Source organism: Apium graveolens, chromosome 10 (assembly GCF_009905375.1).
Source record: "Apium graveolens cultivar Ventura chromosome 10, ASM990537v1, whole genome shotgun sequence".
NCBI lineage: Eukaryota > Viridiplantae > Streptophyta > Magnoliopsida > Apiales > Apiaceae > Apium > Apium graveolens.
Window position 1 is genome coordinate 18,725,841 of NC_133656.1, and position 22,653 is coordinate 18,748,493.

General features: G+C 33.5%; 1 protein-coding gene across 1 annotated transcript; it reads left to right on the forward strand.

The window, feature by feature from the left end:
- The first annotated feature begins 1,073 nt into the window (after positions 1 to 1,073).
- Positions 1,074 to 21,630, forward strand: LOC141689613 (uncharacterized). The gene is made up of 20 exons (XM_074493960.1): positions 1,074 to 1,334; positions 1,409 to 1,478; positions 2,370 to 2,412; positions 2,708 to 2,785; positions 2,908 to 2,986; positions 3,138 to 3,220; positions 3,311 to 3,368; positions 3,881 to 3,991; positions 4,977 to 5,034; positions 5,516 to 5,612; positions 6,480 to 6,515; positions 7,272 to 7,408; positions 8,173 to 8,243; positions 8,384 to 8,437; positions 9,516 to 9,658; positions 10,250 to 10,378; positions 18,888 to 19,121; positions 19,666 to 19,725; positions 20,485 to 20,736; positions 21,123 to 21,630. Exons 1-20 carry the CDS (start codon positions 1,211 to 1,213, stop codon positions 21,255 to 21,257), a joined length of 2,052 nt encoding a protein of 683 aa, XP_074350061.1. The 5' UTR covers positions 1,074 to 1,210; the 3' UTR covers positions 21,258 to 21,630.
- The last annotated feature ends 1,023 nt before the right edge of the window (positions 21,631 to 22,653 follow it).

A 22,653-nucleotide genomic window follows, 5' to 3' on the forward strand; every position in this document is an offset into this window, starting at 1 on the left:
AGGTTTATTTTTTTTCGGAGCGAGAAGATCGAATTACCCTCGCATTGATTTTTCTGGTGAGTAACAAAAATAACTTTTTTAAGAGACCGACAAAAGTAGCCGGTTTTAAAAAAGTGGCCAATTTTAATGGATTAGATACGTACACATTCGTCACAAGAGTAATCTATTCAGCATAGATATATATTTAATGAGTACGTAAATGAGATCAGAGTATCATAATATATAAATATTCCTTCAATGCGTATTCCACTGTAATAAGCATTCAATGAATGCATAAATTTATTAGTTGTCATTATGATGCGATAGAGATAGTTTTCAGTTTCCTACCATTTTTTCTCTTTCCCGATATCAAGGACATACGACATTACGTAATCGGTAAAAGATATTAAGAGATTGTTTGGTATGCAGACTTTTATCCAGGAATTTGAACTTCCTAGGAATTTATTTATTATACACTTGTTTGGGATTCAAAAATAGAGGAAATAGAAATACCTAGAAAATTAAAATACATGTATAATAGAGGAAGTTACTTACCCCCTCCCCCTTATTCACACTTCCCATCCTAAAAAATAGGCATAGACATATTTGCTTATAACTATATATATATGTGTATATATATTTTGTAATTACAAGTTCCTGCATGTTAACCAAACAGAAAATTTCATTTCCCAGGAACTTTAAAAAAATAGAAAATATGACTTACCATGAAAAGTTAATTCCCAATGTATACCAAACAAGCACTAAAACAGTTACGATTGACCAACTTTTTTAAAGTTGTTAGTTTTGTTAAAATTTCCGAAAAGAAGTTATATTTATCATTTTTCTGATTTTTTTCAAAGGACTATTTATGCGACTCTTTTTTCTTTCTGCCATATTTTTGCTCTGAAATTTATCTTTACGCTGAAATGAAGGAATGCCTCTGAAAATAACATCCCGATCAAAACCGTAATCCTATTGTAAAAGTTTTAAAAAAAGTTATAACGACATTCTATTTATTATTTATTGTGAACTTAAATCATTTGGCCAAAAATTATGGCATAATTGTAACTGAAGCAAAATGTTTGTTACAGGAATCACACTTGCCCCCGAAAACCTACCTTTGTACTGTCCGAATGAGAAACAAATTACACAGCGAGATAAAACCTAAAATAAACGAGAGTCAAGCCAAGCTTTGTTCTCCTCTTAATTCAAAGAATTTTAGGGTTTTTTAATGGCAAAATCTGCGGTGACTTCGATTCTAAAAGCTTACTCAATACCTTTAATTCTCTTCATACTCTCTCTTTACTGTCAACTTATAATCATTCCTCGTTCTTTTCCTACTTCTCATTACGACGGTAATTTTTACACCTCTATTAACTTTTTTGTGTGTGTTTCTTTATTAATTGTTTGTTTTTGTTGTTTTTTACAGTGCTTGGGATTAAGTTGGATAGCTCTATCGAAGAAGTTACTGATGCCTATCGCGATCTTACAGCTCACTGGTAATTTTTACTTCTATTGCTGTTACTATAAATTGTGTGTGATAATTCGGAGTTCGGAAAGTAGTAGTTTTCACTTGCGGTTGTTGTCGTAGTTATGGAATCTGTTATAATTGTATTCACGGTTGTCAAGTTAATGAAATTGGTAAGTAAGCTCGGCATTTTTACTAATTAAACTCCAATTTACGGAAAACTACTGGTTTTAGTTGGGGTTATAATTGTAGTCACGGTTGCTGTTATAATTGTAGTCACGGTTGTTAAGTGAAGGGAATTGGTAAAATAACTAATTAATTTTACATTCACGATATTACAATATTGAAATTACCACCCACACATTTTCTGAATGCGTACTCGGTCAGTATAAAGGGACAGTCTTCTGAAAAGCGATTCGAAATTAGTTGGTGTGGGAAAAAAGCTATATAGGGCTATCACCAAACCACATAAGTAAAAAACCGCAAAATTTGATCCATTTTATTTTCAGTTGTACTAAAAGTATAGAACACAAATACAATGATATTTATAAATTTATTTATATATATTCCCTCTATATTAAATTATAGGTAAAAATGTAAGCATTTTAAGTTGAAGTAGGAAGTAGGATTTGTGCAAGTTGTTATATATGTGACACATAAACATTCCGGATGTAATGAAAGCTGATTTGTACAGGGTTGGCTAAATTCTGTGTCCATTTTAGTTGTAGTGCATGTGTGTACGTATAGTTGGTTTTATATGTACATGTTTGAATTTAAAATCTTGCAATGCAAAAATTGTCAGGCAACGTAGAGGCAAATATAACTATGAAAGAACATGGTTATGGATGTTGATAAATATAAACATGATTCTTTTATTGTGTTATTAGTTTTTCCAATATTATATTTGTTGATCTATAACCAGGAATTCCAGCGTTGAACCACTTGAGACTGCGGAATTTATCAAGGTCTGTTATTATTCTTTCTGATGCTAAAGGCAGACTGTTATTAATGCACATGCTTATATTATATCGATCATTTATTTTCTAATCACTTGGAAAAGGATGAGGTAGAGTAGGGAGTTTGGTGTAAAACATTATGATGGTTTAGCCATAAATGTAAGTGGTACACCATTATCTTTGTTCTCCCAGAGTAATCACTGAATTGGAAGGGGGAAGTTTTTATATTGCTTTAATAATTAGTAATGTCTGTAGTATGTCTTTCAAATTTAATTTTATAATATTTTACTCGACTTCTTTGCAGATTCAATATGCATTTGAGCTACTTACAGATGATTTGTGGAAGAGGGATTATGACATTTATGGTATTGATGAGCAGTATGTGAGTAACTAACTTTTGTAACTTAATATTTGTGTTTTAAATGTTCATCCGTATTTTCTCTACTTTTTTTTTTGTGTTACGTATTATTCAGTAATTGTAATTCTTGTACATTTTATTTCTAGCATGTAATTGAAAAGGAGCAGTATTCCAGGGAAAAAATCTCTGATGTGGCCCTTCCATTGCTGGAGGCGAACTCTTTTAGTTAAGTCGTTTGATAATATACAACTCTTTAAGTTAATTTGTTTGATAAGATACACTTACTTCTACTAGTAAAATTGCTCCTTTAAATATGTAGAACGAATATGAAATATTGTTATGTCATATTATTGATCTGATTTCATTTAAATTCCAGATCCCTTGGATCATAATACTGATGTCGTTAAATCAGAGGATTTTTCATCTAAAGTTGGCACTGGCAACCAAATGCTAATTCAGGTACAATAACTTGTAACTTGGATAATCACTAAATTTCTGTTCTTTTTATTCTTAATGGTCATATTTCTCATAATGGTCACTGACATTCAGGTTTTTTCTCTTGGAAGTAATCGCTGTGCAAAATTTGCCGGAATATGGAAGAGAATCAGTTAGTAATTAATATTCTTAAACAAATCCAATTTTTTTTTTTTTACATTTATACTTCTTGATAATGATGGAAATTCAAAGTAATTTCGATTTGAATAAAAATGCAATCAAAGCTTGGAACTTACAGTTGAGATGAGAAAGAGCAATGTAGAAATTTTATAATTGTAAATCAAAGAAGATGCGGACTATATAGAGTCTTGTATTGTGTAAGTTCAATGCATAGTATAGAAGATAGCATGCGTAAAAGCAACAATGCACAGATTTATTGTAACTATATGATTCTGGCAGACATATTAATTGTTTGCATACTATGGTGGACTTTGTACGTGATAGGATTGCACCGAGGCAATAAGTTTTTAACCATATGCAACCTGATTGGTCATTATATTTATTTTGATGACTTATCATTGTATTTAATTTTCAAAATAAACCTTAATTTATATGGAAAGTTCTGATATGTATGGATTTCAAGTATAATATATGATAAATTTATCTTCTTCATTATTTTTGAAGCAAACCTACTGGAAGGGATTGCAAAGACTGGTGTGGTTGAACTTGGTGATGTTAAGCTTGCTGCATACTTATCAGAGAAGAGATCTACTGGAAAACCTTTCTTTCGGAATGGTATATATAGTGCAATGCATCTGCATATTTTATTTCATTTCTGCTCACTGGTTTTCTCCCAGTGACGACATGTATATGTGGAGTCTAGGACCAACGACCAAGTATGCTGACGTGTAACTCATGTTTTTATTAAATGCATACATTATTAAGGTAATTTTGAGGCGAACTGAATCATTTAATATGAGATCGCTTCACACCTCACGGTGCTTACACCTCTAGCCTGTCGAAGTTCTGCTCAAACCTCGTCCGAGAACTTGTATAGAGAGAGATATCCTGGGGTGCTCATTTTTTGGCTTGGTTCACGGTGAAAAGGTGACAGGGCCTGAAAATGGAAACAAAGTTACGTGGAATTCATGTTGAGGCATTTAAAAACCATTGTCTCCCTTGAATGGAAATATAGGCAGGAGTCATCATGGTGACCCATTTTATGCGCTGCAGCTTTTAATGCCTAAATGACTATTTCTGACTTTTGTTGTTTCACCATTAGTATCCCATGTCCACTATGAACATGTTCTATAATTATCTAGTCCAAACAGTTACGTCGTATCTAAAAACAGATAACCGCCTAGCATACTGCCTAAGTGAGCTAGGAAAGAAGTGAAAAAAGTTTGGCCTGGTTATTTATTTCAGAGTTATTCAAGTATGCACGACAAACAGAGAGAAGAACCAGTCTAGCAGTAGCTCTCAGACTTGTTTATATTTTAATTGGCAGAGGGTATGTTTTTAGTTTGAAGCTCACCTAGTGACCTCTCCTTCATAATGAGAAACTTCAAACTAAACTAGTACAATAAAGTTCTAACACTTAGAAAAACATTTGCCTGCCAACTAGTTTCAGATATGCTTAAGTAAAATATACTATACTATGTACTACCAGTAATCTTTATTTTTTTCCATCCAAATTGGAGGAGACATCTCACTCTCCAACCTTCTGAATGTATTATAGTCATACTCCTTTCTTGTTATAACTCGTTTAATTTGTACACAGGCCTTCCCAGTCTTTTGGCATTCCCCCCTGGCTGTAAAACTTCAGAGTGCCTTGTTCGGTAAGTGTATATATTGGGAAAATTATAGTACTTGATAAACCAATAAAATAATGATCCTTGCTTTGTATTTCTGTTCCACACCCTGCCAATTACTAAAATTTTTAGACTTTACACCCCTTATTTAACAGATGCCACAAAAGGTTGCTCCTTTTAATGACTTGAGCATTTTTTGGGGCCATTTATCTTTGTTAGCTCGAGTATATTATTCACATTTAATTTGAAATTCTGGTTCTTGTGAACTGCAAAGTAAATAGGAGTTACATGTTATTATCGTAATTCTGAGAGGACCAGTTAAACCTCTCAGTACACTAAATGTGATTTATTACATTCGCCATTGGCAGATTTGTCAATATACCATGTACATACCAATTGGAACTATGTTGGGACCTTGGATTTTTTCAGTGCATATTTCTTTCTGTCAAATAGTGGGCCTTGTAGCATTTGTTCATTATTCCTTTTTTATGTTTTTGAACGTCGTTAGGTATTCAGGGGAGCTTTCTGTCGATGCAATTACTGATTGGTTTTCAACTACCATTCTTGGTTTACCTCGTATAATGTACTATACTAAGGAGTCCTTGGTAACTTTTCTCATCCATTTTGCATCACATATGATATGACAATATCACCTATTTTTGTTGGCATTTATGATATTGTGGTTGTACATGAAATGCTTGTAGTAGATCATTATACTGTGAAATGTAAATGTTTGCATTCAGATATGTTCTTTACGAATATTGAGATGCCGTAGGTGGGTCTAGCTTCTTGACTATGGGGTCTATTTTCCATGTTGGTGGAAGGATCCTGGACCCTGGCCCCTGACCCATCCATGTATCTGAATGTAATATATTCAATATAAGGATGAGCTTGTGTAATTCGAGTAGAGGCCAGTCAGCAGTTTAAACTTTTAAAGCATTACACATGACTTGATACATCATCATCTATACAAGTATAAATCAAACCCTAGTAATTTATATATCCTTGTTTTTGCATTATTATATCTAAGAACATTTATTACCTTTTAAAATAATTTTATATTTGTGGTTTTCTTTTAATTTGTCTGCTTTTGATATTTACTGACTTGGTAATCTATTTATCAACTACATCTTTTTACAAGAGGGTTAACCTAGTGTATTGGACTAGTTTTCTGCAAAGAGAGCTTTTAGATGCTTTGGGTACATAAAAAGAAAATGAAGGCCAAGAACCTGAGAGTCATTAATCTAGGCTCTGAATTGTAGTGCGTAAAAGGGATATCTAATTCTTCACTTTCACATCCTGATTGTTTTCAACAGTCGGATACTTGCACTGTTTTCTTAAATTTTTAGTAGCATCAAGTATTAGGTATAATTTGTGATATGTAAAAGCCCACCTCTCAGTCATGTTATCATTTGTTTTTACTTTTCGTTTGTTGTTCATGTTGATATAGTACTGGAAATCTTCAATTCCAGGTTCAAAATTTCCTACAAAAAAGTAGTCGCCACAAGGTACGTACTATTTGATTTTACTGCTTTTATGTCTACAGTTACAATTTTATACATTATAATTTTCGGATGTAATATTTTTCTTTCTCGTAATACCAAAGACTAGTTCTTACATAAGAATAAAGTATCAAGCACTAATTTAGGTTGAGTTGGAAGTAACTTAATGATGTAGGATATTGCAAAGATGTGAGACAATTGGTGTACAATATAGAAGACCTTAGGTCAATTAATAGTAATCTGTTTGTTATCGATGTAGGATTGTATATCTGTTTATCTTTATCCTTTTTAGAATTTGATTCGGTTTATAAAAGTTGTTTACGTTTGTTATATTTAGGAACTTTATATGTAATTTAGTCGGCGTTTTACTTTTGAGACTAGTGCATTGTTGGGTTTTTACTGTTGAGAATTCCCCAAAACCTTAATTCTGTTGCCGATCCCCATCACTTTAAACCCAATATTGCACCACATGTGCTTGTATTTAGTCATATAACTTTCCTTGATGTATAGATATTCATCTTATCGGTTAGGTTTCTTATCTTAAAGTATACTTTAGTATGTTGATTTTATAAATGCGGCCCATGTAAATGCTCAAGTCACGTCTCGGCTCAAGCTTGTTCTGATCTTTGTCAAGATGTGCTTGTCCTGTACGTTTTTTGTGTTTATTACCTGGAGATTTTACTCACATGCGAACCTTGAATTCTTGCCAAATTGGCAAAACAAGCTATACTATATCTTAACAATCGCCATTATTTCTGGTAGGTCAAAACTATTTTCATTTCAAAAACTGGAGAGCGTGCCACTCCATTTGTACGGCAAGCTGCGAAAAAATATTGGGCATATGTCTCTTTTGCCTTCGCACTGTGGAAAGAAGAGGAATCTTCCTTTTGGTGGAATACGTATGTTGATATGCTCGTTTATTCATTTTATTGCAGACAGTATTGTTTTCTTACCAGAAGTGCATGCTTATAGAGTTGGTGTAAACAATTATTTCACTTACAAACTTTCACTCTCACATGTATTCCTTAATTATATGTCAGTACCTAAAGATTCATTTGCTTAACTACTTGACAATCTACCAAGTCTCTTCAAATCAGTAGAAAGTTAATTACATCCACCACACGACACCATACCACTTTCTTTTAATTTGTGTTGTGTATCGAAAGTTTTGAGCTCAACCTTCCAAGTACACTGTCTTTATCTAGGATTAAATACAGCTTTAGTTTTGCTTATGATTTTCTACAAGGTATAGTTTTCATGAATAACCCATCACTCGTTCATTCCTCGAAGAAATGACAAAGGAATTAAAGGCTGAAACTATTTTTCTTAGCTGTAGAGTGTCATTGCAGCCTACAAATCTAACACTTTTCATGTGAAAAAATGAGTAAGGAATTAATACTGAGGATTAGTTTGGAAACAAGTAACTTAAAGTTGGATGATAGTTTCCAAAAAATATATGGGAGAAATCATTCAGCTTCACCTGTCCATCCTTCCTTTAGGCTGCATACCTCATTAGCAATTACATCCTTGCCCCTCAGTTTTGTACTTTGTTAGTGAAATTAAACCTGCAGCTGACTTTTTTGCATAAACAGAAATTATAATTGGTGAAGTTGTAATCATGCATATCATGCTAACATATAGTTCATGCAAAAACAATCGACAGGTTTGGCGTGGAATCTGCTCCAGCAATCATATTTTTGAAAGATCCTGGTCTTGACCCTGTTGTGTACCATGGCATGTTTCTCTTCCTCGTTGTTTGAGGACCCTCTTTAATATGTTATATACGGATAACTTGTGTATGTGTGGGTGTGTGTACAAATTGTAGCAATGATATATCAAATCATTTCTAATAAGCTGAAGTGTTCTCTTTGCAGGGTCAATCAACAACTCATATTTTATAGATATTATGGAACAGAATAAGTATCATGGTAATACTTTTGTCTTCTAGTGATTAACTGTTGGTCTTCTCCCTGTTAAATAAACAAATGTGCTTTCTAATGACAGGAAAAATATTGTATGTTTTTGTGGTTGCTTGAAATATAGGACCTTATATACAGATGAGTTCAATAATATTTTCAAGTACTCTACTTTGCGATTGTTCAAAAAAAAATTCCCTATACATTTTCCTTTACACCATGTTCCAGTTAGTTTCCACGAAGAAAAGAAAAGAAAAGAAAGAAAAATACTTTCTATATGTTCTTTTCTCACATCCTGAGTTTTTGCAAAGAAAAAAATGCGAGGATGTGATGGAATATATAATTATTATTATATTTGTCCCTCCTCCAATCTTTCCACTTTTTGGAGCAAGATTTTCGGGAGAAATTAACTTTTATTTTTCTAGTTTCCTTTTCCTTTCTCCACTTTAAAAAGCTTGGGACCGCAAGAGACATTTCCTTAACTTTTCCTTCCTCTCAAAAATAAAAAAATTGGTAACAGTGTTGAAGGATCCTGATGCATATAGGTACGAATGGAGTTCCAGAGCAATTCCGTATAACCAAACTTTGTAGCTTCTTGAAAATGTACTGTCAATTTTTTTTCTCTTTTACTTTCATGCACATTACTATCCTCAAGTTTGACTAAAGTAATGATTAAAGGATAGCCACACCTTTTCTGCTTTTAAGTTCTGATGGGGTAATACTTCCATACATATAGAAACTACCAAATTTTCCATCTTCAGTTTTTCTTCTTTTGGGAAATGTGAGTTCACAGTTTAACTTCAATCCTGCACCCATATCCCTTTTTCTCGGAGTTTTAGGTACTGATCTGTTATAAAATTAAAGACTTGTCTATCCAGTTCCCATAACTTGTAATTTTAGGATGTTCTCTATCATATCTTACTAATCATCTGTTACGGGGAGCACATGCTATGGGAAGGTAGAGTTAATTCTACAAGTTTGATAATTATATGTCTGATTAATTTTTTCGTGTAATTTGACCAGAATATATAAGGCTTTTTAAAGTGATTATGTGATATTGCTGTCCTTTGACTTCAATTTTTTACCCCAGAGCTTCCCCAGTTGAGGAGTGTGACGTCTATGGAGTTGGGTTGTGATCCCCGAGGTTATTCTCGAGCCGGGAATGATATGATGGTTTGGTATTGTGTTGTTCTTGCTGGGAGGCAAAGCCTGGAACTTAACAAAATGCGTCAAGTAAGCAACTTTTCTTTGGCATTACTAGTCATGAAGTTTTACTTGGTAACTCTAATTTACATAGGTTTCAGCTAAGCTAAACTATTGAGGCACATGTAAGTTCTTATACATAAAGAATAAAATGACACAGATGAAAATGGGAAGAATTGTGATTAGATACATTAAAGTTAAGCAGAAAGAGTTGGTTGATTGTCTGGTTGATTGTCTGCCAAATTTTTATTTTACCAAGATTAATTGATATACACCAGGGAGACATTAATCTTTTTTTTCCTCCCCCTTTTCTTGGCTCTGTAAAAATTGGCAAATGGAGTTAGAAGGTTATCACCATTATAGATAGTTTCCTTTAAGTTCTGAAATTGTCTCGTAAGTGATTTTCTATTCACAGTACATGAATCAGTATACCTTGTTATGTTTTGAATTGGTTAAGACCTGATTAGAAGCAAGATAAACCAGATTTTGAGTTTCTAAACTTCCATGCAAATCTTTAGAGGCCAGAGACCAAATATGCCATCTTACTTATCTGCTATTTTTTTAGTAGCAGGTAGCAACATACTCTTCCATTATGGCCAATTTTATTACATTTTTTCAAAGACCATGCGCAGGGTTCAGGAAAAGCTATCAAATGATGGAGAAGCAGCTGCTCAAGACGAATTGTCAGCAGCAATTGCTTTGAAAGATAAACGACTGACATTTACATGGCTTGATGGAGAAGCGCAAAATGTTAGTAGCTCTCTTGCTTATTAGGCTTGGTAATGTGTGTTTTTGCTTGTTTTTGTGTCATCAAATTTGTCAAAATCTCTATCTCTATCTTGAAACTTTTCTTGTGAAATAATAATGGGTGGTTCTTCATGTTTGCACTCTCTAGTGCACGATGAATAAATAAACATTTTTAAATAACATATAACTTTAATTTAGTATAGTAATAAATTATAAATAAAAAAGTTATTGCATACTACATAATTGCGTTAATGAATCTAAAGCATCAATGTTTTGAAATTTATTATTAGCATGATTATTTAGTAGGACTGCAAATGAACAAACAGAGCTGTTCGTGAACAAAACTCGGGCTCGGCTCGTTTAAGCGAACTCGGCTCGGTTTGTTTTTTTAAACGAGCCGGTCATCGAGCCGGTCTTGAACATGAAAATGAGCTCGGATAAATAAACGAGCCGAGCCGAACTGAGTTCGGCTCGGACTCGACTCGAGTTCGGCTCGGACTCGACTCGTTTAGTTTGGGATCGGCTCGGACTCGGAGGCTCGGACTCGGAGGCTCGAACTCGGTAACTCGACTTGGATAAAGTTTATATATATTAGAGAGAATTGCATTTTGCACCCCTTTTTTTGGCCAAAAGTCAATTTTGTATACCTATTTTTATAGATTGCAGTTTGCATCCCCCTACTTTGAAATCCGCTTCAAGTTGCACCCTTTTTGCCAAATTTGTCAAATTTTTTCCCCAAATTATTATCTTCAAGAACATATATAATCTATTATTGAAGAGAAAGATGAGATATATTGTTGGAGACAACAATTAGGGCTAAAAAATTAGGCAAAAAGGGTGCATGTTGAAGCGAATTTCAAAGTAAGGGGATGCAAACTGCAATTTATGAAAATAGGTATACAAAATTGAGTTTTGGCCAAATATAAGGGGTGCACAATGCAATTCTCTCTATATATTATAAATAATAAATTATTACTAATCACATAAATGTTGCAAAGTTCATCATTCAGCAGCGGGGTGTTCATTTTACTGGTACATTTATTTATCATTTATTAATAATTTAATTGTTTTAGAGATTTTGTTTATTTTTCTAAATTTAACCCTTAGTTTTTCGTAAGTAAACTGTCAAATTGTTATTATACATTCATCTCCAATTATTCATATTTCATAAACATCATTAAATAACTTGTAATTTACATAAAATAAATTTAAGTAAAACAACAAAACATATAAAATTTGACATCGTCATTTTAAAAAGTAATGTACGATTTATAAAGTTAAGAATATCTCAATAATTAAAAATAAAATGGGATATATTTTTAAAAATCGTCTTGAAAAATAAAATGAGATAGCTAGATTAAGAAATAAGTGTAAAGTGTGAGTATATATAATTTTAAGGTAAATCTAGTAGTTGATCTCAATACAACTTGTAAAATTATAAATTATAATTTAAGGTTATTCGATTTAAAAATATATTCAAAATATTAGTGGACAACTCGACTCGGCTCGAGTTCGGCTCAGCTCGGTTGTTCGTGAACAAACTCGTGTTTGGTTCGGGCTCGACTTCTTTATAAACGAGCCGAGTTTGAACGTCACTTTCCGCTCGGTTATTGAACTCGACTCGGCTCTTTTTTAAAAATAAATTAAGCTTGGCTCGGCTCGGACAGAACTCGGCTCGACTCTGTTTGTTTGTAGCCCTGTTTGTTTGTAGCCCTCTTATTTAGTAATCACAAACAGGAATTTGTTTGGATTTTTTTATTCGTGCAGGTTAATAGATAGTGCCCATAAATATTGTAAATGAGAATGTATACAACCCTACTCCGGTATGGTATTATTAATAAATTTTATGAATATTTTAATCTCAAAAAAGAATGCAAAATTTTATGTGATTTCATCTTCGTATAAGTATTCATTGAGCTTGTCTTATTAGTTGTCAATTTTATCTAATCTAACTTCTTGAAATAAAAATTCTATCGTACTTTGATATTGAAATTTCGAGTCAACTGTATATATATAAATATTTAAATTACATCATAGTCACATATTCAAATTAATTACTTGTATGTAGTTCATATTTAAGTCTCCTACTCGTGTTACACTTTCTGCTTTCAGTCTTCTATTTACGAAACCCTTTCCTTCCTTCGTAAAACACTAGGGAAACATTGAAAAGTACATAAATCACCATCATATCAGATTCTAACGGTATTCTAACCCTTTTATACGTATTTTTAGGAAATGTGAAATTTATTATAATTAGGATTGATTAATTTAAGAGGTGGTGATTTAAGTTTACTACGTATATGTGAGCAAAGTAAATTATATTAAATATAGCCTAGTGTATATAGGTTGAGAACTTGAGCCCTTAATTTTTCATCTCCAGCTCAGTCGATCTCCAAGTGGAGACATGTCTTTTAAAAAAATAATGCTTTAAAATGCATTTAAGCGATTGAAACTTATGGAGACTTAAGGGTTTGATTATTCAGAAACTTTAAATTGGTAAATGATTCCGGTGCTTAAGTTAAAGGATTATTTGTGTTCTTTGGGAAATTTGAAACAATGTACATTGCATTTTGTAAACTTGCTGTGAATGAAATATATATCTTGTTTGGACATATATTTTTGAATATCCTTTGTGGCTTTTGCCGTTGGTACCACTACCTTTTTGACGCGCTTAACATCCCTATATTTTGAACATTTATCAAACTTTTCATTAACGGCCAACATGAGGGTACTTGATGTAGGACAGGGTTAGGGAAGGGGTAAAAGGAGGGGATAAAGGAATTTCTCCGCAGAGAATCAACAAGAACAAACAAAATCCGCAGATTTAATTTATAATAATCAACTCTATATAATAAAGAAGGATTAGAAGACTTTATATAGCTAAATAATTACTTGGGAGCCAAGTAATTTTCTATAAAACTAAGCCCTATAAATATCTACTACCATAACTAATTGAAGGAAACAAATCCTTCTATTATTCTTCTAGAATCTTCCTAATAAATATATTAAAATAACTTAGCTACCTAATCAATCATAATTACCTTTAAATCTAAAATATAATGTAAAACATACATAAAGTAAATTAATTATTCTTTGTTCCGCATCATTCTACTCTCTAAAAAACTCGACCGTGAGTTTTATTGTAAAGGAGAATCCACAATCCTCGAACAGGACTCCACACGTGTTGAAGATAAAGAAATCTTTGGAAGCCATTCAGAAATATCATTTACATGTTTGACTTCGTAAAACCAACGAAGAAATATGAAGTCAATATGATCAGTTCGAAAACTTTCTTTGACATCTTCCAGGAATGACTTATCATTGATATCCTTGTTATGATCTTCCCATCATCAACATCAATCTCGTGAACTGGAACATCAATTTGATGACGAACAAGTTTTTCATTGTTAACTTGTACATCTTGCACATCTGCATCGCCAAAAGTGTTCTCAGCTATGGTTATACCTGAAGTTGTCACATTTAGTTGCTCAACAATACGAGGTTTTATAGGCTGTCAACTTGATGTATAATTCTTCAAAGAGTTTCGTTTGATTCCTCACAGATTCTTTGTACTCATCATACAATTCCTCACGTTTGATCCTTAGTTCTTTGTACCTATCAGCGGCTGCCCAATAGTCAGAATCACGTTGATTTTATTGTTCAAGAATGTCTTCGATGCCATGAAATAATCCATTAAGTTTTGAAACTTGAACATATAGTACTTGTGGATCTGTATTAGACATGATTTTTGAATAATTATAGGGTTTTGGAAGCCTTATAACTATTCTGGAAAGTACCAGAGGCTGACGGCGGCCGCTGACGGCGGCCGCTGACGGCTGTTCGTGACTGTTAACGGCTGCTGGTGACCGATGGAGGCAGGATATGGCTGTTGGTGGCTGATGTTGGCTGGTGGTGGTTTATGGAAATGTGGTTAAAGGCGCGCCGAGGCGCACGATTAACGCATAGTTTTTACCGAGGCACAACGCCTTCAATGATGCGCGCGCCTAGACCCCTGAGGCGAGAGGCGCAGCGAGGCACAAAAAACTGTCAAAAAAGTCAAAACCAGCCCTAAAACCATACTTGTTATTAAGCCCAAAATCCCATAAGTGTTTAGAAATCCATGTTATTAATAATAACAAACGTGAAGACATATCCTTACATATACATTTATATTCTACTTCTTTTCCTCTTGAGTAAAGATGTGTGTGTATCATATTTATATATAGTTATATATATATTGTGTGTATTTTACAGTAATAGTGTTCTACACACTAATATACCATGTATTTGCTTGTTCTTTTGTGTTTCCAGTTACATACTAATCTATCTGTATGAATTTACACCACAGAGGAGCAATGGCCACCAAAAAAGTGATAGTAAGAAAACTGATCCAACATGGAAGTTCCTTTAAGGTTTCATAATCCTATTTGTGCTGTTTTTGCAGAATTTCTATAATAAATAATTTGTTTTCTAAATAAATTCATTTCATTTCGATGAATTTGTTTTCTAAATAAATTCATTTCATTCGCACCTCATCGCCCAGGCTCCAAGGGACCCGAGCGCCTCGGTGCCATCTCGCCTTTAATAACATTGGTTTATGGTGTTTGGGTGGAGGAAGAGTGGCTCTTGATCCCACTTGACGTAGGGCAGGGATAGGGAGGGGCAAAAGGAGGGGATAAAGGCCTATCTCCGTAGCAACAAGAACACATAAAATCCGTAGATTTAATTCATAATAATCAATTCTATTTAATAAAGAAGGATTGCAAGACTTTATATAACTAATTAATTACTTGGGAGCCAAGTAATTTCCTAATAAAACTAAGCCATATAAATATCTACTACCATAACTAATTGAAGGGAACAAATCCTTCTATAATCTTCCTAATAAATATAATAAAATAACTTAACTACCTAATCAATCATAACTACTTTTAAATCTAAAAAATAATGTAAAACATTCAAAAATTATTTAATATTCTTTGTTCTGCATCAGTACTGTAAATAAAAAATAGAAAGTTCAAGGGTGCCACAAGTAGAAGTCAAAAAGGTAGTGGGGTCAGCTGCAAAAGCCAATAGCACGACGGTGCTGTAGAGAATGTCTTCTTTTTTAGCCTATGTCCGCTGCTTAAAAGAAGTTGCCTGACTAATAATAACTTTTAGTACGGAATGATATCTTCTGATCGTGTATTTCTTTGTTCTTTCATTATGGCATACCTTTGTTTCCTGGTATTGGTAAAATTTGCAATTAGATTATAATTATAACATTTAGTGCGGAGATCTAGGATTGTCAAGTTCTATATAGATTTGTGTATTCCTTTTAGAGCCGGTTTAGATTGGCTTAAGTTTAGATAATATTGATATTTCTTAAAAAGGGCAATGTGCCTTCTTTTTTTTCAGGAAATAAACACAAATCTTTAGGGTTTTTAGCAACATGGACTTTATCCTTCGACATTAATTGGTTTTTTAATAGTGTTTGATATAATAATAATATTATATAATTGCAATGACTTTTGACTTCATGATATCTTCTATTAATCCGTAAATAATAGAAATAATATTATATAATTATAATTTCAATTTTTTTAATTATTAAAAGTGAACACAAAATATTCATTTATAAGCCTTGCTTAGTATAGGTATGTACTTTCGTATGTAGGAATGAAAAGACGTTAAAAAAACAAATGATTCCAGAGGCAACACATCCTTCTTTTTAAGAAGTTTTGTTTTTCAAGCACAAACTGTTAGGCTTTAATTTCCGAGTTGAGACATTTTTTGAACATGAATTTGATTTATTTTTTAAAGGAATTTTTTTAATTAAATTATCAAAATTGAAAGATTCTTAATTTTTGAATTATATTTAGGCATATACTATTGTTAGGAGGAAACACAAACACATAGATTCGAGATTCAGTTCTCCTAATACATAGTACACACAACATATATCACGCGAAAAACCCACGCTCCAACTTGTATTATTAATCCAAACAATTATCAGTAATAAAATCAATACATAACACCTCAGTAGTGTCCTGAACTGATACTTGAGCCAACCAATGCTCAAGCATCTCTCACACGATACCTAAGACGACTACATCTCTTAAGCATACATCAAAACAATAACATGACTATGTATATATAGCCATAACAAACTTAGCCAACAAGACAAATCTAATCTGATTATAATAATAATAATTGTCTACCCATTCAATTATTACCCAATCCCATTATGATAATAATTCTCAGCACATACAATTATTACCCAATCCAATTATGTCTTGTATCACCAAACTCATATCCCGTATTGGGTTTAAACCCAACAATCCTCCCCTTCAACCCAATACACCAAATCAGATTGAATAGCAACCATCAAAACATCAACGTCCGTTCGCCGATACCTCCCCTCGAACAAGAAACCATTCATCTCGCTCTTCCAACTTTTGCGAATCACTAAAACCCGTATAGTGACCTCCAATAACGCCAAACTACCGTTCTTCATTATAAAGACAGATCCATCCACAAAATCACCTGCATCAACTACGAGTGCCTCCTTTCACCATTGAGTCACTTGATACTTTTACAATCCTTCGGCCTCTTTTGAAGAACATCACGAGCATCATCCAAATTCTTCACCTGGTTGATCAACCATCAAACCATTGAAACTATTGCAATGATTCCGTCCATCTTCCGGCTCGAGTCTGAACGAATTGATCCACGGTGCAAGTCAACCGCCATACTGCATGTAACTTTGTCAGCAATCCATCACATACCCCACCATACCAATTGAAATTCAAACTTTCCTCCAGCCCAATTCATCACGAACCTCGAACCTGGCTCTGATACCACTTGTTAGGAGGAAACACAAATGCATATTCGATATTCAATTCTCTTAATACATAGTACACACAACATATATCACGCGGAAAACCCACGCTCCAACTTGTATTATTAATTCAAACAATTATTATTAATACAATCAATACATAACACCTCAATAGTGTCCTGAATTGATACTTGAGCCAACCAATGCTCAAGCATCTCTCACACGATACCTAAGACGACTACATCTCTTAAGCATACATCAAAACAATAACATGACTGTATATATAGCCATAACAAACTTAGCCAACAAGACAAATCTAATTTGATTATAATAATAATTGTCTACCCATACAATTATTACCCAATCTCATTATGATAATAATTGTCGGCACGTGCAATTATTACCCAATCCAATTATGTCTTGTATCACCAAACTCATACCACATATTGGGTTTAAACCCAACAACTATAATTTGAGGACAATGTGTTGTTTATGAAGATTATGATTAACATATTAAGGCATGTAATGTGTTTGTTAGTAGTTTATTTTTTGAGTTACACAATTCTTGTAGTAGATACTAATTTTTGTTACCTGAAGGTTAAAGTCAAGTAATAGGGGAGTATAAGATAATTAGTAATAAATAAAAAAAGGAATTCCATCACACATAAGAGCAGATTCAAGTACTTTTTTCCCTTTTGGAGGTCAATTAAGATATTTTAAATACTCTCGCAGACATGTGTCTCCATTGAGGCCTAAATCCGTGACCTCTTTAAAACAAGGATAAAGGGTTATCCACTAGGCTTCAATGCTTAGTATAAGCATATGCAGTTTCTTTCCATCCCGAGATTCGCTTTTCTCATCTTGTGCAGTAAAGCCGATATGCTCTCTATTTTCTAGTGGGAATATGTATTTCCTGCAAATTCCGTACTAGTAGTGATATCCTAATCCAGAGACTAAACGTCTCCCAATATAGATCCCCTGTTTCTATCATTTGATGACGCAAGTGGCAAATATCTAATCTTGGTCCACCTTATCGTTTTGTAGTATTAGATCCTCTGAAGATTTGAATTTGTAGTTCTGGGATAATTAATTTGTTAACTCTATCAGCCAGCGCTCTTCGAATGTTGGAGTATTTTATAAGTACAACAATTCATTCTTGAGAGGAACCAGAGACCTATTTCTGAATAATGAGAGTTCTAACCACCAAGCTAAGTGCACTTTGTATTTCAGCTAATACACGTTTTCATAATGCTTGTTAAATATGGTAAAGAGGCCAAAAGTTAAAAAGCATAGTCAAAAAAATGTAACGCGTAACGTTCTTAATTTTGCATGTGTGAAGATTTATTATATGAACCACTGACACTTTTATAATATGTAGTACATTGCTGGGGATTTCTCTTTCCAGTACTGTATTAGTTTTGGACCTTTGGTGCGATCCATTGTTCTAAATTAAACGGCGCAACATATATATTTTTACGTTTCTGTGCTGCCCATAAGGGTTTCTATGGATACTTGTGTTTTTATAAATATTTAGTCCTTTCTAGGCGTTATAGTTTTTCTCTCTAGGATATTTATTGTCTATGGATACTTGTGTTTTTATAAAGATCTTGCATATTTAGACATTCATGATAGTGTTCGTATTGTTTTCTATGATTAAGTGTTCATACTAAAACTCAATCTTTTCTTGTCTAGAGGCGCTGTCTCTTCTACATTCATTCAGAGTACAGTTATGAAACATGTGGACCAAGGAGGGATTTAAGTGATGTCCCAAAGTTAATTATTGTACGTTATGCAAGAAATGATAGTGAAGTAGATGATAATATAGAGAAAGATTCAAGAAATTATATGGCTGCATATCTTGCTAAAAATATTGATCCTACGTCCCAACTTGTGGCGCAATACAATGGTTCAGATGACATCGGTCAGGTTTGAGACCCTCTGTCTTACTGACACAATTTGTGATATTGTTTGCAAGCAAATAATGATTTGATTACTTGTGTGTATTTTCGTACTCCCTTAGTTCCTTTTATATCGTCCATGTCACAAATTGGTTTTTACTATTTATCAAAATGTTTTTGTAATTTAGTATTTCCATATGTTACAAAAAAAAATTATGAACATCCAATAACTTGGCAATGCGGCTGAAATAAATGAGATAAAAGAGGAAGGAAATTTAACCAAAATACAAGGATGAAGGGACTATCTCCTAAATTTAATTTGAATACTTAAATACTTTGTCATATTGTGTCTATCTTGTAACTTATTCTGAAGGTATTTAATCTGATGTATTAGAAGTTTAGAACTTTATCATGGATTTAGAAGTATATATCACTAAGGGGATAAAGGTGCAAATGGGAATGTAATCCTTATAACATTCTTGTTATAATAAATAAAAAACTGAATGCACAGTTCACTACTCTTCATGATTCACTTGTTTATTATTGCGCTTGCTAATGTATTTGTTTGGCAGATCACGCAATGGATCTCTACTATAATAAAAAATGGTGATTCACGTAATATCCCCTTTTTTGTAAGTCAACTCCTGTACCCTTTTCACAGCCAAATTAATATATCGTTTCTGATATTCCCTTATTTATCCTGGAAGAAGAAAAAATAAACATTCATGGTAGATGCATCAAAAATTTAGAGACCGTGCAAAGCAAAATGTTAGATTGCAGTGAATTAATTTTTTCTAGGATATAGGAAATGATTTTTCTGGAATGAGTGAGCTGAAGTAAAGTATATGCACTAATATACTAATGTTCTTAGTACTTGCAATCTTCAGTAGGCTTAGATGTTCCCCAAAAGTTACCACTAAAGATTGTGCAGTAGTTTGTAATATTAGCACAAAATGGAAGCCTTTGTATATCTTTTGCAATAAATGATGTTTGCTGTTCTTTTTAAAGTTCTGTAATTCTATTGTCCCTAAAAAATAAAAAGCTTTGTACTTCTATTTAGAATAAACCTTTATGTACTGATAAAACTGACAAGAATTTTACACTGTGATGAAGATTATAGATAGTCAGGTGTCATGGATGGTTTGAAAGCTGAAACTTGTACACAAAAATAAAATGAAAAGATATTGTAAACCGAACCTATTACAACAAATCACCCCCCGCCCCCCCACCAAGTGAACCAGAACTCCAAGCCGCTGCATTCTAATTGTAATTAATTCCACGACTAAGAGGCAAAGAATACCTCTTGAGCTACCAGTTCTGGAAGTTTTGCATATTCATTGTTCATATCGAATTCTGTATCACGTGGAACTAATTTTGGTCTCCTGATATAGAAAACAGAAACTCCTGAGCTTGTTCCTGAGGATGTGGACCCTATATGGTCAACTGGCACAGAGAAGATACTTTCCTCGGGTAAAGGAATAATGCAGCGAATCATCAGTATTACTACCGGATTCTATGATCTCTTATGTGATCCACGATGCGGACCATTCTTGCTTCTAGGAGCATTAATGTCTTTTGGGGGTGTTTGGATGCGGAGATCTCAAGCAACTAATCTGAAGGAGAATAAAAAATCTAGTGCAGTGGTAAGTTGTTGGTCTAGAAATAATGTCTTCTCATATCACTGATCCTTTTAATTACCAAATATATCTTTTGCAGCTTTCCATGCGTTTATCAACCTTGATTGTTTATCAATATTGACTGTTTTATACTTCATTGTATCTTTATTAATCAAAATATCATCTTTAATCAGTGAGACCAAACTAAACAAAACAGGGCGGCGTTTTTTTTGAACTAAAAGTGCAATGGAGAACAATTTTTTTTTGCAATATAGCACTAAACAAACTTATTTATATGCTCTAGTATTCACATTTTCCATAGTACTATTGATTTGCACAGCAATGTTACATTTGCTGTATTTACTTTAAACCCTTTTGCCTTGGCCTGTTATGTGTTGTTTTTTCATTTCCAGGATAATGAGGTTAGAAAAAAGCGTAGGCCCCATTTGGAACCGGGATCAAAGAGATATAAACTTTCTTCCATGACGGATGAAGAACCAAAAGATGCTTATCAGGTGCCATTTTCTGATTCTGATTCAGACGAGTAGGACAGTATCTGTAAAAAGCAAGTTGGTGGGAGTGTAGGACGTGGTCAACAATGTCCCTTATTGGATGACATGGCTGCTCTTATATTTTACCAGGGAAATCGAAATTGATTGTGTGTTATGACCTGTGCCATCATAGAAAGGTAGATTCCAAATTTTCTTTACACATGAAGTAAGATTTCTGCTACTATGTTCAGGGGGAAGGCACGTCGCAAATAATATAAACCAAAAGTACCCTGATATTTCATAATATACTCCCCCGTTTCAAAATAGTAATCAAGTTTCCTATTTTGGTCAGATAATTAGTACCCATTTATTAAGTTTAATATGTGATGGTTAACATGTATAACCAAGTTTAATAGAGTTATTTTGTTCAGCGTAGCATTAAACTTTATTGTTTAGAATTTTTTTTTATTATCCCGGACGCGACTGCTCCATGGACGACTGACAAGTGTAATCCTCGAACATTAAGCGAGGGTCCATGAAATCTTTTTCTTGTAGTGATACTAAACCCGCATAATACAAGTCAAACAAAAACTTTTTACAATTCGAGGTGCTTAGAAGTACTAATCCATGTTTAATGAACACTAATACATGCATTCGGTTAGTATGAGGTATCTTATTATTAATAATCTAGTGGTTAAATAGGGGGACAGGGTTAATCCTCACCGACTTAACTGAATTTATAAGGGCCTACGGTAATACCAATGTCTTGGGCAGATATATTTAGTGGATATAATTATTCTATAACATCTTCAATTGCATATATGTAAGTAGATGCATGGAACAGAGGAGCATGTGCCAAGGCAAGGGTATCATTTATAGTATGCTGGAGACATGAAGAAACAAAAGTAAAAATATATGTTCATTTTTATTTATCAGACTAGGCGGCCTGCCCATTGGATACAATATTTACAAGATGAGACTTTGTAAAAAAATCAAATAAACAAACTAGTTGGGGGGGGGGGGGGCTTCTTGGTTGGCTAGTGACCCTGAGTACACTCCAGACTGTTAACCGGATCTTAGGGTCATGTGCCCCCCAGGATGCTTGCTGAACAATCCCATTTTTTTTTATATACCTGATCCTGATTTATATTGTACACATATCACCTAATCTTTCTGTTTTCCTTTGTTATTTAGTTATAATTTAATCAAGAATATATCATATAAAATATTGCAAAATTTGGTTCCGTAAATCTCAGACACACGGGTCAGGTGCCTAAACAGACCATGAACGAAATGAACATATGTTTACAATTGTATGATGTTTATACACCGCAAATCTTACGGTGTGTATATTGGGAATAATGGAACATGAAGCAGAGTTCATGTGTGTTCCTGCTGAACTAGGAGAGCTTGTGTTTCTTCTGAACTGGAGTTCATGTGTGTGCTGTGGCAA

Coding starts and splice junctions, on each gene's coding strand:
- LOC141689613 (XM_074493960.1), top strand. CDS start 1,211: ATGGCAAAATCTGCGGTGACTTCGATTCTAAAAGCTTACTCAATACCT. Junction 3,369..3,880: donor CGGAATATGGAAGAGAATCA/GTTAGTAATTAA, acceptor TTATTTTTGAAG/CAAACCTACTGGAAGGGATT. Junction 20,737..21,122: donor ATAAAAAATCTAGTGCAGTG/GTAAGTTGTTGG, acceptor TTTCATTTCCAG/GATAATGAGGTTAGAAAAAA.